We start from the raw sequence: 16,126 nt of genomic DNA, 5'->3' as shown, positions 1-16,126 counted from the left end.
GCCATCATGGTGTTCATCTGTCACGTACAGCTTATGGTAAGTTTAGTTTGATGCAGTCTGTAAAGAAAAACACAGCATGATTCACAGCTTTAGTGCATGTTTTTGTGTCATTTCACCCCTAAACATAGTTAAATATGCACATTAATTAGTTGCTTTAAAACTGTGGAAGAAGAATATAGCATATATGGTACTTCTTATTTGTTCAATGATTTAGTGGTAGGTTTGCTGGAAAGAAAACTCAGAGTAGACAGCAGATCTCAAACAAACTTAAAGCCTGTTAGCCTGCCTGCCCATTAACCACATCCCCATTATGGGCTTATTGGCAGAGCTGGTCCTGAACCAGCTGTAAATATAATTAGTGACCATACTGTGCTGGAAGTGCCTCGTGTTGACTCTTGCTTTCCACCCCACAGTTGCAGGCCCTCTCTCTGCTGGCTTTGCTTCTTAAAACTGATCCAATAACTCCTGTTTTGAGTGGCAATACTTGTTTTTATGGATTTACATCACACCAGCCACCATGCACTATGACACATTTCGCTCTGCCCAGTCAAAATATCGGTAGACTTGGTGGCAATGAGGCAAAATCCTGGGAATCAGATTTCCTGTAGTAAGGCCAAGTCAGTGAACCACGTGTAACTGCTTCCAGCTAGCTTTAGTCTACAGAGAAAATATTTTTCCTCAAAATATTGTCATGTGTTACAGCTGTAGAGAAGAATACTGTTCACTTTGTGAACACACATTCATGAAATGTGACTGTATATATGCATACAAAGTAAGTGTAGTAGCTTTCACAGGATGTAATCGCGCTGTCAGTATAATGTAAAGACTTCAATAAGGCAGTGGGGTATGGCTGAAGCAATAAGTGGGGTTTCTTGCTGTATACTATTGAAACTTCCAGCAGTTCTTTAATCAAAAGAACAGGTCTAGATTTCATTAAGTAAATGAAATAGAAGGTTTCTTTTAAGATCACTGCACAGGTGTTCATTATTATAAGAAGTTGCAGTGCAGAGCCAAGTTTTCATCAAAGGCAAAAATGAAGGGAGCAAGCCAACCAGCCCGGCCCCCTCCCACAGAGCACCTTGAGACAACTCCTGTATTATGTCTGTGGTTTCTCACTCAGCAGTGACTGACAGGCTGTAGTATAGGTAACGAAAATATTATAGCAGACCATATAGTGTGTTTTCACAATGCTATCAGGAGCAATGATCTTACAAGCTGCTCACATTGCTTGCAGGGAATCTGTTTAATTTATCTGGCTGCCAGTTTCCTAGATGTGATAGCAGCAACAGCCCACTGATATCTGTCTTTCAATAAGAACCGAGCATTTTCTGCATGTCTCCTGTCTCCGAGCGTGTGGAAGTTTCTCAGGGTTTTGCAATTACTGAGACACATTTTTAACAAGTCACTTTTAATGCAACATTTAAACTTTATGTTTTTAACGTGAACTTTACGTTCTGCTCCACAAAAGTAAGAACCGAATGTGATTTCATTAACTCTCTGGGTCTTATCCCGTAAGAGGATTGCTGAAGCAGTCAGTTCTACCTCTATACTTAAACTGGTCTGGTCTTAGAATCAGTGCTGGAGATAATTACAATACTTGGCATTTTAAATTATATGGGGTTGGTCCTCTCTAAATGAGACGTGTAATATATAAGTTTTTCTTTTCTTTTTTTTAATTCTAAATAACTCAGAAAAACCACATCTTACACATTCTAACCACATTCTATAGTGTAAGTATAAATAACATTTAACTTTCCTTAATGAAAGTAATTTAATAGAGGTTATTATAAATTCTAAATGACCCCACTTGTCACTCTAATAATAAAAACATTTTCTCTTTTTAATTATTGAGTCCTGCTTGTGTCTCTTTACAATGTTAACTGCGTCCTTAGCCTCTAAGAATAACTTTGTGTGGATGGCCAAGTGCTGCGCAAGTCAACATGAAGAAAAACAGAAGAGAAACTCTGTCTTTGAAAGATGATGATGAATGAAAATGGCTTGGGTTTCAGAGAAGGGAAACTGAGAAAGAAAGAAAGAAAGAAAGAAAGAAAGAAAGAAAGAAAGAAAGAAAGAAAGAAAGAAAGAAAGAAAGAAAGAAAGAAAGAAAGAGAAAAACAGGAGAAATGTTGTTCTATCATCGTCATCGATATGTTTCTGCATGTGGGTTCCCTTAAAGGCCAAATGAGGACAAGTGTGTGTGTGTGTGTGTGTGTGTGTGTGTGTGTGTGTGTGTGTGTGTGTGTGTGTGTGTGTGTGTGTGTGTGTGTGTGTGCACGCAGCTGTAGAGAACATATATAAGTGTGCAGCTCAATTCCTGTTTTTATGAGAAGCAGTAAAAAAAGCCCTGTTATCCCCAAAGTGGCACAAGCTGTGACCTAATGCCACATCTAGTGAGCCACTACACACAGAGAGGGATCAGCTACTGAACGAAGCCATTTAAATCTCAGCCTGATGGATATGCCGTCCTAAATTAAAACCATATGAAAGACTCTGATGGAAGATTATCCCGATCCAGATTATACAGAAACAGAGGAAGAAAACGATTCAATGCAATTAGATGTAATTGGAGAAACTGGAGCTAGGGTAGGAGAGCTAATTAAAGGAGCACGAACCTGCGTTGTTTATGGGAAACTGTTGCACTTTGCGCCATGTGAAAAGTTGCTGCACGTGTTTAACCTGAAACAAAAGCACTGGCCTATATGAAATGTGGTGATTTAATCCTGCTTAAGAATGCAGTGACCGCACACCTACAGAAAGAACACACACAGAAACCACTGAGAAAAGTAATATGCACATTCATCTATGAGCTAAATCTCCCTAGGCCTGTAATTTCCTGGCCGCACGTGCTGAAAAAGAGACTCAAAAATACATCTTGACTGAGTTACAGTCTTATTCCCATCTGCCCTCCTCGTCTCACACATTATCATAATTAACTCTGTCAACGTGAGGATGACAATGTGCTTACAGTTAGGGTCTTCCAGTTTTTACTTTTTTCCCAGCAAATAAACGCAAACAGCTACTTCATGCTGGCAGGTTTGACATCAACCTATCCCAGTTACAAGAGCCTCAAGGATGTGAAACTCCCCCTTTATTTAGAGAACGCTTTGGAAAAGCGGTATTCCCAAAAGACTTTTTTTAAAAGCCGCTCCAGAGGTATGTGGAAAATAGTTTATCCCAGGTTGCTGGCTGTGACTGTGCCCTACAGAAGGAAATTTCCCTTCCAGAGAGTTCGGTGGTTTGTGCACAGTGTGTTCCAGCATAAATCATAGACTAATATATCTCTGAGAGAGATGGCTGTGCTCTGGCATTTGCTCAGTTTGGAAACGGTGGAATATTTACCCTTTTGAAAATGGCACTGCCAGATGTTACATGAAATATGAAGCCCATAAAGTGCGATAAAAGCGTGTGAGATCAACAGATGGTAACTTTACAAGCTGCGAAAGCACAATATGATATACAGCTGGCCATGCGTGAAGTGAGATGACACTATAGAAAATAGGAAGAGTGAAAACAGGAAGTCTAGTCAGCATATATTCTCTTTAACCCCTACTACGTCACACACTCAGAACCTCAGAGCACTTCACTTCACTTTCTGAATAGGAAGTCTGCAACAGGATATGCTCCTCTGTATGATTATAACATTAGATTGTAATTATGGGATAAATTTACTTAAACGTTTATGGAGTATAAAATGTACATTTTTAAACCCCACAAAGCAAAGCAACCACAGTTTAGTTAGACTTAGCAGGACATTTGGGAATGTCAAATGATAATATTAAATGCATTAGCTTGCATTATTAAAAGCCTAACTTCCAAGTTGCCCTGATGTGCCTCCACACTGGTAGTCATTTCTGATTACGGTCGAGCCCAATTGCCTCCTTCACGTTGTGCATGTGCACAGAAAATGTCAGTGTCAACCAAACTGGAATGCAAATGTGTGTGCAGGATGGTATCTGTGTGCGTTTTCACAACTGAGGTTAAACCCACGGTAAACATCCTGACCTGTGAATTTCAAAAACTGCTTCCTGAATCTTGCGTTTTAATATCGTATGAAACACTTCATACGAGCTACATTGTAACACATACAATTAGCGTCCAGCATGTTGCACAACCTAAAAGATGAAAAAGAAGAAAAAAACAGCAGTTTGGCTGCAGATGCACTATCGATTGCAAATGCTAAAATGTCTAAAGGAAGGAAGAATATGAGCAACTTCCTATATTTCTTTCTTGCAACACTCAAAGAATAAGTATGCAAAAAAAAAAAGGTGGGGGGGCAACTTTGTCCTTTTTGCAATCACAAACACACACTGAAACTATTAGAAAGCACACAAAAACAGTTATTCGTCTCATCCGAGGGAGCGTGGGGGAAGGCAGGCCTGCAAAGAATGTCAATTTTAGAAATGATAGATCTCCTGTTAACGAAGCAAATAACTGCAAGCACCATAATTACAGTGCAACTGGAGCCATGCAAATAAACCATCAAGGCAAATTTGAATAAATTGCACCAGAGGAAGCACACTGTTTCATGCATTGTTTAGACATAATCTACTGTTCAGTTTATTTTGTATATAGTTCAATCAATCAATGCCAAATTCAGACAGCAGTCAAAACTATTTAAATATTAAGGTGTCTATTAGTGACACAGCATCTTGCAGATGTAGACATGATTACCTTCACAGACCTGTGAATGTATATGCAGTTTTTATTTACAGGGTATCATACAGGACTTAACTGTACTGCAGCAATATCAAAACAAATGGACAGAGGACGTCAGTTTACAAGTTGTATTTGGAGAGAAAGGCATTAATCTGAGCCATTACACCTGTTCCTTGTAGCTTGGTTTAAACACAAACAGACACAGGATACGTTCACATCCTTCACTGTTCTGGATGCCTACAGCCTTTTGGTGGTTGGGCCAGGTTAGTGTAGTCCAGCTGGATCTGTCACCCTTCCTCACAGAAAAGCCTATAAATGGCTCTGGCACAGCAATAGAGCCTTTTCAAATGTACTGGATTCTCCAAAACAGCACAGCCTGACACACTAGTCAAAACTAATTTTCACTTGTAGGTTATGCTGTGACAACTAACCTAACAAACGCAGACAGTGACATATAGCCATAATAATTCGATGACTAATGTTGTGACTTGGCAATACATTTTTGATAAAGGAAATGGGAAATTTCGCTCCACCAAAATACATAAACCAGCTTTCCTTCTGAGGAAACCCTCCTAAAGGAGTCTTGAGCCGGTGACGGTGAATTGAAAACTTAAAGATAGCCTAACAGCACCATCTAGTGGAGAAATCCGACAGGGACGTTTTTACGAGTAAGGCAACCTGCAGAGCCAAACCTCTAGGATGTATATAGTTGTTTTAGGCTGTGAATAGAAAGTTATTATCATTTATCTATTTTTATTAAGATATATGAATAGCAACGAAGCTAGTTTGCTTCTTAATTATCTAACTGTTTATATGTACGGTTAGTAAATGCCGAGGTTTATCACAAGTGCGACAACGCGAGCACGGCCACGAGGTGAGCTGCCATCGCCTGATGCGCGTGAGACAGTAGAGTCGATTCCCGCATGCGCAATGCGCTCTGGCTTCCCTGCTTCCAGGAGATTGGGAGAAGAAGATGCGGCTGAGCGGCCGGCACGGACCGACTGCTTAACGGGCAAACCTTAGTCATAGGTTTCCACTTGCCTTTTCTTTTGTTAGTTTCTTGCCAAATTTGCTGCTTGATGTCGAATTTGAACAGGAGCAGCGAATGAACTGATAAGCTGTAAGGGCAGAAGAAGAAGAGGGGGAGCGAAACAGTTACTGACAGGAGTTGGGCATCATATTGCCACCGGATGTCATTATACGCTTTTAAATATCGAGGACGTAAGTAAATGCATCTTTAAAAACTATTGCATGAGTTTTAAGTGTTATTGTAATGCGGTTTTGAGTATACTTTGTTCTTGTGAGTTTATTATACATGAAAATTAAACATTTGAGCTTTAATTTTGGAGTTACTTAGAGAGGGGACGAGCCTTTTGTACACCAGAAATAATGTATTTAACGCTGGCGGATGAAGAATCACATTTCTATGGCTTGCAAGCTACAAAGAACTATAGTATCAGCCCTCAGTGCCTTTCAGCTACCACCTGTTACCACCATCCGAATAAAGCTGACTGGAGTAAATCACTTGTTGGACCCCTTTTAAAATAAAAAGGGCGATGTGTTTATTCTTTTAAATCCCCATCATTGCAAAAATGACAGTATCACTGCTGTGCAGTGTGCAGGTTGTATTGTCTGTTTTCCTTTCTTTCTTTATTTTTATTTTTTGCGTATGTCATAGCACATATAGGCAGATAACCATCCGGCAGGCTGTCAAATGGTTGGGCATTTGTTCTTAGGCCTACATCTAAGCTCGTTGATCAATTGAATGTAAGCCTCTTGAGCGGTCAGGGCGAAACCTGCTGACACATGCGCCCCAGTCTTTTTGTTCTTGCACAGACCCGGTTAACCCTCTCTTATCTGATCTCCCTCCGCGGCCCTCTGCTGCTCAACTAAACCCTGGACCCTGGATTGGATGTGATGCATCCTGCAAATAAAGTTATCCTGATAAAGCTATGAGCAACTCTGTGCTCAACACTCAACACTTTCCTTCCACTGAGCGCTCACTGGTGGGCAGTAGTTACTGTACACTTAGCAATTAATTATTTAAAGGGCAGCTGATCTGACGCATAGGATTAATTATAGATTAATATAGAGACACCTGCTCCCAGCTCTCAAGTGGATAAAAAGGGTTTGTTATGTAATGCTGCCTTATCAATGGGGTGCAAATCGCCCTCTGCATTATTACTGTCTCATATGTGTGCGTTTTTTATTTGTGTGCCCATTATTACTCAGTATCCTCCATCCATTTTCCTGTAGTTATCTGTAACTGATGGGAGTGCCCAGCAATCATAATAATCAACTTCCTGTGGAGGTTTGTGGTGAATAGGTGACTAATGTGCACTTTCAATGGAGAAAAGAGTGAAAAGAAAAAACTTCATCATGCATTTATCATAACATGCATTTAACATATTATTTGAGCTGTTGAAATGTTTGACTTTAGTCCAGACATCGTTTACCAATACAGTGTAACTCTAGCTGATTTTGATATTCTGCTCTTCTCTCTCTCTCTCCACCACAGTGTAATCTAGACCAAAGGCAGAGCCATGGAGGTTGTAACGCATCTTGTGAATGACACTGTAGAGTTTTACAAATGGAGCCTTACTATAGCAGGTAAGCTAGGATCTCTTGCTTGGAAACAACACGCAATAGGAGCTTTCACTACATACGCACATCTGTGGGGTGGCAACATGGTTTGTTCAACAGTGGCTGCATAATCATAATAATGGATTATTATAACTTCACCAAAAGTGATCGATGTCTCTTGTTTTCATCATCATGCAGTCGTGTGTATGTGTAGATGTGCTTGCTGATGGTATATGGAGTGAACAGAAAACTGCAAAAGTAAACATACTTGACGCTTTGCAAGTGTGTTTACAGCTACGTGCGTGTATCAAGTGAAAGAGGAACTGCAAAACTAAACTTGTCAGCTTATTTTTGAGCCGGGAAGAGTATTTTCACCTTCAACTTACATCCTCTGTACTGTTTTTATAGAGCTAATAAATGAATGCCAAACTATAACTTCTGTAGCTTGTGTTCTTAGTAAAAAATAAATAATAAAATTAATAAAGATTATGAGGGTTTGTGGCTCAACTTTACAACATATGTTTATTAATGCTTCAGTTGAATCTATCCTGATATTTACAGCTGTAACTTTTTTTGTGTTTTTCTTCCCCACCCTTAAAATTAACTGTAACCCCTTTACCATCAGACAAGAGGGTTCAGCACTGGCCCATGATGTCCTCTCCCTTCCCTACTCTGGCTATCAGCTGCCTGTACTTGATCTTCCTGTGGGCAGGACCTAAATACATGCAAGATCGCCAGCCCTACACACTCAGGAAGACCCTCATAGTCTACAACTTCAGCATGGTGGTCCTCAACTTCTACATCGCCAAAGAGGTGAGTGCCATTGTAGCCTTTGAAGGACCGATCATAGCTTAAAGTGGAGGTACTAGATGCTTAAAAGAGCCACGATATGGTGCTTGGCAGATTCTGGGCAGAATCTAAATTGAAAATACATTTTTTGTCCATCAAACTTACAAACAAACATAAAAAAATACTTTACAAAGCACTATATTTTGTATATACATGAAATATACCTTAGAGCTTATTAAAGGAAATGGATGTATGACACAGATTCTGCAGGTCTGTGAATTCAGTTTCCAGCTTTAAAGATTGTGGATCTAATCAAATGAACATTTTATTTCTTTCCCTAATAAAGAGAAAATATTTCAACTTAATCTTACTGTCAAATAACCATTATTTGCACAAGTCAGAAGCGGCTGCAGTATTTTGTGGCTACCTTTTTTGATGTTAGCAATAATGCTCATATAACATGTTTGCAGTGAAGCCCACAGCATGAACATCTGTCACTGAATGCACCAAATAACAGCATTTCAGTCCGCTCAGAGTTTTCAAAACTCTTACCTGAGGGGGTTTAATGTAGCTTCCTTGATCACCCATTTTCTCTGGTAACTCCATTACGTGGATGGAACTGCCTTTACTCCCTACTAGAAGAACCTGGAGGGCAGCCAGTAAGATTAGTGTGGAAACCTTTGTATTGAATAAATAAAGACATTTTTAATTTGGTGCGTCATATATCCAGTCAACTAGAAGCATAAGACGTAGGAGAAATTCGATTTTTGGATATACATATTTTTTAACTGTCTATGTGACTTTAAATGAGTAGGCATCATATTTAGTGATTTACATTACCAAAGTCTTGTATTGCATACATGGCAATGCATCTGCAAAACATGTTCAATTCTACAAGAAAAGAAAGTGGGGAGATTCACGTGAATTATAGGAGCACATAGGCTCTTTCACTAATTTGATCTTTTTGAGTCAAATTTGTGTCTGCTTACATTCTTCATGTATTTTTGGATAAACTGAAGGTCCTATCTGCACAGAATCTCATGTTCAGTCCTGCTCTCTGTGTGCTGTTAATGTTTTAGCAGTGCTTACGTGAAAAAGGGTAATTGAACAGGAGTGACTTGCAGTAGTTGTCGGTCTCTCCAGATCACAGGCAGGATCTGTTGTTCTGCTCTCATCCTTGTTCCGACTTTGTGTCCTCTCATCAGCTCCTACTAGCCTCCAGAGCAGCCGGGTACAGCTACCTCTGTCAGCCTGTAAACTACTCGAATGATGTCAATGAAGTCAGGGTAGGTTCCCTCGCACGCACAGACATCTAAAAAGCAATCTGTGAACATCCTTCGCACACAGTTTACCTCTGCACTGGACATAGTTAGGGTAAAATAACATTAATATGACACTTTTTAGTATGACAATTTTTTTACTACTTTTGCTAATCTTTTGTAAAGCAGTGGGGCTGCAGTATTGACACAGGAAAGAAGAGCCACATTTCTTGACTGTACATATATCACTATAAGCATGAAGGAGAGCGAGGGCTGAGAGATACTGTATATTTCTAATGATTTCAGCACAAAGAGGGTTTGGCTCAACACTCAGAGGGGCGGGACCAGTCAGTCTCACCACCCTTAAGCTCCGCCCCATCTCCACCTTTAGGCTTCACGCTTTCATGATGGCCTTAAGGATAAGAGATGCCAGAGCAAGATGGCTTAGAGAGCAACCTTGTGTGCTGTGTGTCACAAGGGGAGTAATTTGTACTGCGACAGAGTTGAATAGGATAACAGAGAGAGAGATTTTGACATGCTGTGTTAGTATAAAGGAGTTACTAAAAATATTTGATTTGCTGATCTCTCCAAAGATCCTCAGTTGCTACATTTTTCTGTCATCTAAAGATTTTCTATTAGTACAAAGGAAACTCAGGCAAAGAATCTGCTTCATTATTTGTGTACTAGGAAGAATACCACGCTAGAGATCACCACTAAAGAAATATTAATATATATTGTACCAATAACTATGTAAATATATAATTTACATAGTTTACAATAATGTTATTTTATGTGGGATTCTGATGTTGTCTACAGTTGCCATTGGCTTTGTTTACAGTGATCTTAACTCCATGTAATCATTATTTGCAGAACATTTGTTACCAGCAATGTTTCACTGAAGAAACCTTCAGAAAAGGAATCAGAAACAGGCTGTAAATAGTTAAATATGACCTACATAGGACCTTAACCTCCTCCGGAGGTCTTGTTTAGGATGCAAGGGATGTAACAGGTCTGTGTTGAGAAGAGTGAAATATAAGATGCAAAAAAGTCAGAGAAGTCAAATGTAATGTCCCATGCATTGTCTCAAAAGGTTTATTGACTTATGTGACGGATTCACCTCGGTGTGCTGTGATAATTCACCTTGCCTCATTTTATATCTTTAGATAGCCTCGGCTCTTTGGTGGTACTACATCTCCAAAGGAGTGGAGTTCCTGGACACTGTCTTTTTCATACTGAGGAAGAAGTTCAACCAAGTCAGCTTCCTCCACGTCTACCATCACTGCACCATGTTCATCCTCTGGTGGATTGGAATCAAATGGGTTCCCGGTGGACAATGTGAGTCAAAGAATCAGACTAGAGCTTGTCTTTGTACTTGGAGCTGGAAAATAGGCACATTACGGCTGTTTAGTAATAACACAGCCACCATCACCTCTGATATAAATGTAACTGTTTCCACAGCATTTTTTGGTGCAACCATCAACTCTTCCATCCACGTCCTCATGTACGGGTACTATGGCTTGGCTGCCTTGGGACCTCAGATGCAGAAGTACCTCTGGTGGAAGAAATACCTCACCATTATCCAGATGGTAAGTGGCACCTTTAGGGATGCATCATATATCAAATAACTTGACGTTATTGATTGCGAAAGTTTAGCCAACAGTTTTTTATGCTAACATGGTGTGATTGGTGTTTTTTGCCTCTCCGAATTACCTGAGCTAATTGTGAGGACAATGAAACACACTTTGGGTTTCACTTGCCTCAGAGTGATTATTAGTGACAATGGTTATCATCTAAAGATCCACTGATCTGCTAATATGTGAAGCCCCTAGATATAGTTTGCACCTTCATCCAGTTATAATAAAGTTTACGCAGAAACGCAGAGCTTATGAAGCTAATAATGAATTGCTATAAATGTGCTACAAATGAGCGCTTAATTAATTTTTTGCTTGTATTTAATTAACTATATCTGAATTTGTTGAACTCTTACAGACTTAATTAGACCTTTCCATCAGCAATGAGTCTTTTGAAGTCTGCCACATTTATGACTGAAAATTGGTTGACAGTGTATTCTTTATTCCACACATAGGGAATATTAATAAGATAGGATAAGACAAGATGACCTTTATTAGTCCCACGTGTGGGAAATTTGTTTTGTTACAGCAGTGGACAGTGCAAAGTTGCATAGAAAAATTAGAGAAAAAACACTGGAATAATATATCTATGAGATACTGTACACAATAATAAAATACTATATACAATCGAATAAAATAGAATACAAATGCTAGGTACAATTGATTATAATACAACGATGCCAGAAAAGAGTATTGCACTTAGTGTTATTGCTATTGCACATGTGTGGATGTGTGTGTTTGATCAGTTGAAGTCTTTGTTGTGGAGTCTGACAGCAGTAGGGAGGAAAGACCTGCGAAATCTCTCCGTCCCACATCGTGGGTGCCACAGCCTGCCACTGAAGGAGGCAGGCAGGTTTTAATATAATGTTATATTAAAAAATCAACTTTTAAATCTGTAACTATATTTTCCTCTTAGATCTTCACATTTTAAAGATTAATACAATTGGGTATCATATCAGTATGAAACATTATTTAATTGTTATAAACTTTTAATATAGTGATAATAGGCTTTTAGGAAATGTTATTAGCATTGATTCTAGAGGTTCCATGGTGTAGTAGCGAACACATTAGTCTAGCACAAGGTGGATCCCTGGTTTGATACTGCGAAGAGATGCAATCTCAGGGGATCACAGGCTAGTCCCAGGTCCCAAGACTGGATAAATTGGAGGGTTGCATCAGGAAAAGCATCCGATGTAGAATTTGTGCCAAATCAGATATGCTGATTCATCCACCGTGGTGAACCACTGGGATTAAACTTGGGAACAGGAGTGAAGTCAGCCCTCTGAAACAGCTGTATGCATGAGAAACACAAATATGTAGGCTTTAGTGTTAAGTTAATCTGACAGATCTTCGTTTGTTACTGATTTCTGCCTGTTTCAGTGATAGCTCTGATTTTAGTTGGTAGTTGTATATTCAAAAATTCAGACTGCTTCTTCTGTGTCTTTTTAATCTTTTTTTCTTACATACTCACCAGATCCAGTTCCACGTAACCATCGGCCACGCTGGCCACTCCCTCTACACCGGCTGTCCATTCCCCTGCTGGATGCAGTGGGCTCTGATTGGCTACGCCGTCACCTTTATCATCCTCTTCGCCAACTTCTACTACCACGCTTATCGACGCAAGCCTGCCTTTTCTCGGAAAGGAGGGAAGCCCATAACAAACGGCTCCTCTGTGGTGGCTAACGGTCATAGCAAAGTGGAGGAAGAGGAGGAGGACGATGAGGAGGACAACGGAAAGAGGCAAAAGAAAGGAAGAGCGAAAAGGGAGTAAAGCAGGAAACGGGGCTTGCTTTGCGAAAAGCAGACAGTTATTTTATAGGCCAGAGAAAGAGGGAGGGGAGGGGAGGGGAGGGATAAACAGAGTTCAAACCAGACGATCATCCCTGCAAATAAAGTGGATGGATGTGATTAGGGACCAACTTGATGAAGTGAATGGTTAGCAGTGTGTGTTCACTGGGTGTGTCTGTAAATGGTTCTGGTTTTGAGGGGACGAGAGTGTCGGTTGTCTCCATGACAGCTTTCTTTTGTAATTAAATCCAGATAAGAAAAGAAAATTGCTGTTCGTGTAGGCCCACCCCCCCGTTCCTCTGTCCAGCTCTGTTTTGGACCATAGTAGGACCAAAATATTAAAGGAACCGCATCCTGCTCAGCATCCACTTACTTTCAACCGGAATCCACCTCCAACTTTTGTACTCTGGATTCCAGTACTGTTTAAAAGCTTAATAGTGTTTAATAAGCTAAATTAATTTATTTTCTAGTGCTTTCAATGAGTATCAATTCATTTGGGGCAGGGATAGCTCAGTAGGTAAAGTGGTCGCCCCATGATCGGAAGGTCGGCGGTTCGAATCCACTTAACGGCTACCCTGAGGTACCCCTGAGCAAGGTACCGTCCCTACACACTGCTCCCCGGGCGCCTGCTTAGTGGGCTGCCCACTGCTTCACTGAGTGAATGGGTCAAATGCAGAGAAAAACAAGTAATTTCCCCATGGGGATCAATAAAGTATCCATTATTATTATTATTTAAACTGTTAACAAGGGGAAAAAACATTCAAAACTCTGATCTTTCTTTTTTTTTTCTTTTTTGGTTTGGGGGGTAATCATTGTTTACAAATACTTAGTTTACCTTAACATGGCTAGCAAAGAAACAAAAAAACATGTCTCTACATTATCTGCCATCAACTCTTTGCAGTCAGCTGCACCATCTACCAGACTTCAAATTTCACTGTCTTCTCTGATTTTATTTACCTGTGCTGCACTTACAGAGTGATACACTATTTTCTTTATGTGCTTTGTGGATTAAAAACCTGGTTTTAAATACTTTTGAGGGGGGCGGTGAAATTGTAGGTTTTTTTTTATAGAGTCACGCTAATTTATGATTATCTTTGTTATAATACACATTTCTGTGGGTCGTTCTTTCTTTTTGCTGTGCAATGTAGCTGAGGTGCAAGAATAAGAGATTGATGTACAGCTCAGTATTGTCTCACTGCCACGTAGAACGGACGGGGAAAGTCGTCTTGAGAAGAGCTTCGTCTTTTTTTTTTTAAGGAAAAGGATTGTCTTATTAAAACAGAAGTGACACAGCTTTCCCTGGCTGCACATATAACTGAAATAAAGACAATGTCAGCACCCCATAGGTTGCGTTTGTGTGTCTTTGTGCTAGTTTTGGCATTAGCGTCTGTGCATTCAGCTGCAAATCATCTGCTAAACTACCAGAAGCTAGTCTTCCCATCCTCCAACTTTCTCCCTTTGTCCTACTTACTTCATCTCTCCTATTTCCATCTGTACAATGGAAAGAGCTCTTATAGGTGAGTGTGTGTGACAGAGAGAGAGAGATAGGCAGAGGTAGGATGTGTGTTTGGCCTGCTCAGACAGATCTGCCCTAATCTTTGGGGGCAAATTGGCTTTAGCTCCAAAAGAGCTTATTTCCACGTCACTCCATAGGTTACTCAGGAAAGCGGGTCACTGAAAGAGAAGCCTTCACTAATCTGCCACCAGGTTGCTACTGCAACTCTCAAACTGCGTGGATTAGTTCATATTTGGCCTTGAAAATAGTTTATTTACAATGTGAACCATGTGTATTTAACAACTTCAAGATATTTGAAAAGAAATAGTAAATTCATCAGCCTGAATTATAACTCTGCCATTCTTGTGACACTGCATGATCTTTCCACACACTCACATTAATTTTTTTCATCATCCTGTAACAAGCAAACTACAGCCCACTCTTCTTTCGCCACACCATGAGTCACTAATGGCATCTATTCAATTATTTAGCCCCTATCATTTTCCTCGTCCATGCCTTTTCCTGTGTCCCGCAGCCTCTGCTCATTCTCAGGCCGTCATTTGTGGCTGCATGTCTGGAAAGTCAATTGCAATTCTTTTGCATCCTTTGTTGTATTTTTGCAAGTTCTCTTTATTTCCTCACATAATTTTCCCACATTCTTATCCCTCCTTCCTAGCATACATGCCCTACTCCTAAACTCCTACTTTCTTATAATGGTATACCTGTGGCTATTTTTATCTTTTTTTTTTCCACTGATGTCGTTAGCAAGGAGGTGGAAGGTTGTAGATGTGAATGATAGATTGGGTGAGATGATTGAGAGGAAGTAAATTTATCCTCCTTGGGGACACAGAAGGATCTAAGCCAGTGACTAATAGGATTGCAGAATTGCCAAGGCTTTTCTATCAAAGGCATTTAGCACAGGACACTATAACCTGCATGCTTGCTGCTGTTGCTGCAGGAAGCAGAAAAAACATGTATGCACATGCATAAAATTGACCACTATTGCTACAGTTTGATGTGGAACTTAAAACATATGCATTCATAAAAACACACTGCTGCTTCCTGAATGTCTTCTTTCCTTTTGTGGCACACACAAACCTTTACACAAAGACAATAGAAGTTGTAGCTGGGAGACCCAAGTGGGCCAGTTTGCTGGAAGGGTGAAGGGTCAGTTTTCCGGAGGGGGTTAAATCTTTGCAAACCTGACCTGGGTCTTACTCATCTCATTAGCAATTATATTACTAAGGAGCTCATTCTAGCTGAACAGAGAGTGGAAACAGTCAGCGTTTTACTGGCTCTCTCTATCTGTGAGGCAGATTACCCTCTGGGCTTCTGCATAGGCAGTTTTGTGTATGTAGAGCACCCTCTGTTGGGCCATGGTTATATTTCTTGATTATTTAGAGGTGAGAGGATGAGCCCAATGATACAAACCTGTTAAAAATGTAAATATAAACCAAATAAAATGCTGTGCAAGGAAGTTAAACTTCAATTCAGAACAGTTTAAAACCAGTGAGAGAGTAAAATGCACAGCCAGTGCGGTTAATTTTCAGCAATTCAGGAATTCAGCTCATGTTTGAGCATTTTCTCCTTGTTTCCTTCCCTTAAAAATGGCTTCTTGGCAGTCACACTTTCACTGAGACCATTTCTGATTAACCTTAAGTGAACAGTCAGGTCTTTACTGGATTGTTTCTTATTTCTTAAGTACATGACCTTCAGATATTGTTCATCTTCTGCTGTTATTTTTAGGCCTGCCACTTTTTCTTTTTAACTCCTGACTTTAATCAGTTTCTTGAAAATTTTCAAGCACAACTGCGCACCATGAAGAGATATAGCAAGTGTTTGCCAAATAGTTCTTTGGGAATCACTTTGTTGGTGCAAAAGTATAATTTTATGTCCGTTAAATGTGGTTATCATTGGCACTTTTC

General features: G+C 39.9%; 1 protein-coding gene across 1 annotated transcript; it reads left to right on the top strand.

Annotated features, from left to right (window-relative positions):
* The first annotated feature begins 5,610 nt into the window (after nucleotides 1-5,610).
* LOC113006883 (very long chain fatty acid elongase 4-like) lies at nucleotides 5,611-13,432 on the top strand. The gene is made up of 7 exons (XM_026143115.2): nucleotides 5,611-5,877; nucleotides 7,175-7,266; nucleotides 7,865-8,052; nucleotides 9,234-9,314; nucleotides 10,451-10,622; nucleotides 10,746-10,873; nucleotides 12,393-13,432. The coding sequence occupies exons 2-7, from the start codon at nucleotides 7,200-7,202 to the stop codon at nucleotides 12,687-12,689; spliced, it is 933 nt and encodes a 310-aa protein (XP_025998900.1). The 5' UTR covers nucleotides 5,611-5,877; nucleotides 7,175-7,199; the 3' UTR covers nucleotides 12,690-13,432.
* Nucleotides 13,433-16,126: the final 2,694 nt, after the last annotated feature.

Source organism: Astatotilapia calliptera, chromosome 15 (genome assembly GCF_964374335.1).
Source record: "Astatotilapia calliptera chromosome 15, fAstCal68.1, whole genome shotgun sequence".
NCBI classification, from domain to species: Eukaryota; Metazoa; Chordata; class Actinopteri; order Cichliformes; family Cichlidae; genus Astatotilapia; species Astatotilapia calliptera.
The sequence above is the reverse complement of the archived record's forward strand: the minus strand, read 5'-3'. Positions and strand labels throughout refer to the sequence as shown.

Bases quoted from the DNA above. Each gene is read 5' to 3' on its own strand.
- LOC113006883 (XM_026143115.2), top strand. From the start codon at position 7,200: ATGGAGGTTGTAACGCATCTTGTGAATGACACTGTAGAGTTTTACAAA. The intron at 7,267-7,864 runs GTAAGCTAGGAT...CTTTACCATCAG, and splicing joins ATGGAGCCTTACTATAGCAG to ACAAGAGGGTTCAGCACTGG. The intron at 10,623-10,745 runs GTGAGTCAAAGA...CTGTTTCCACAG, and splicing joins ATGGGTTCCCGGTGGACAAT to CATTTTTTGGTGCAACCATC.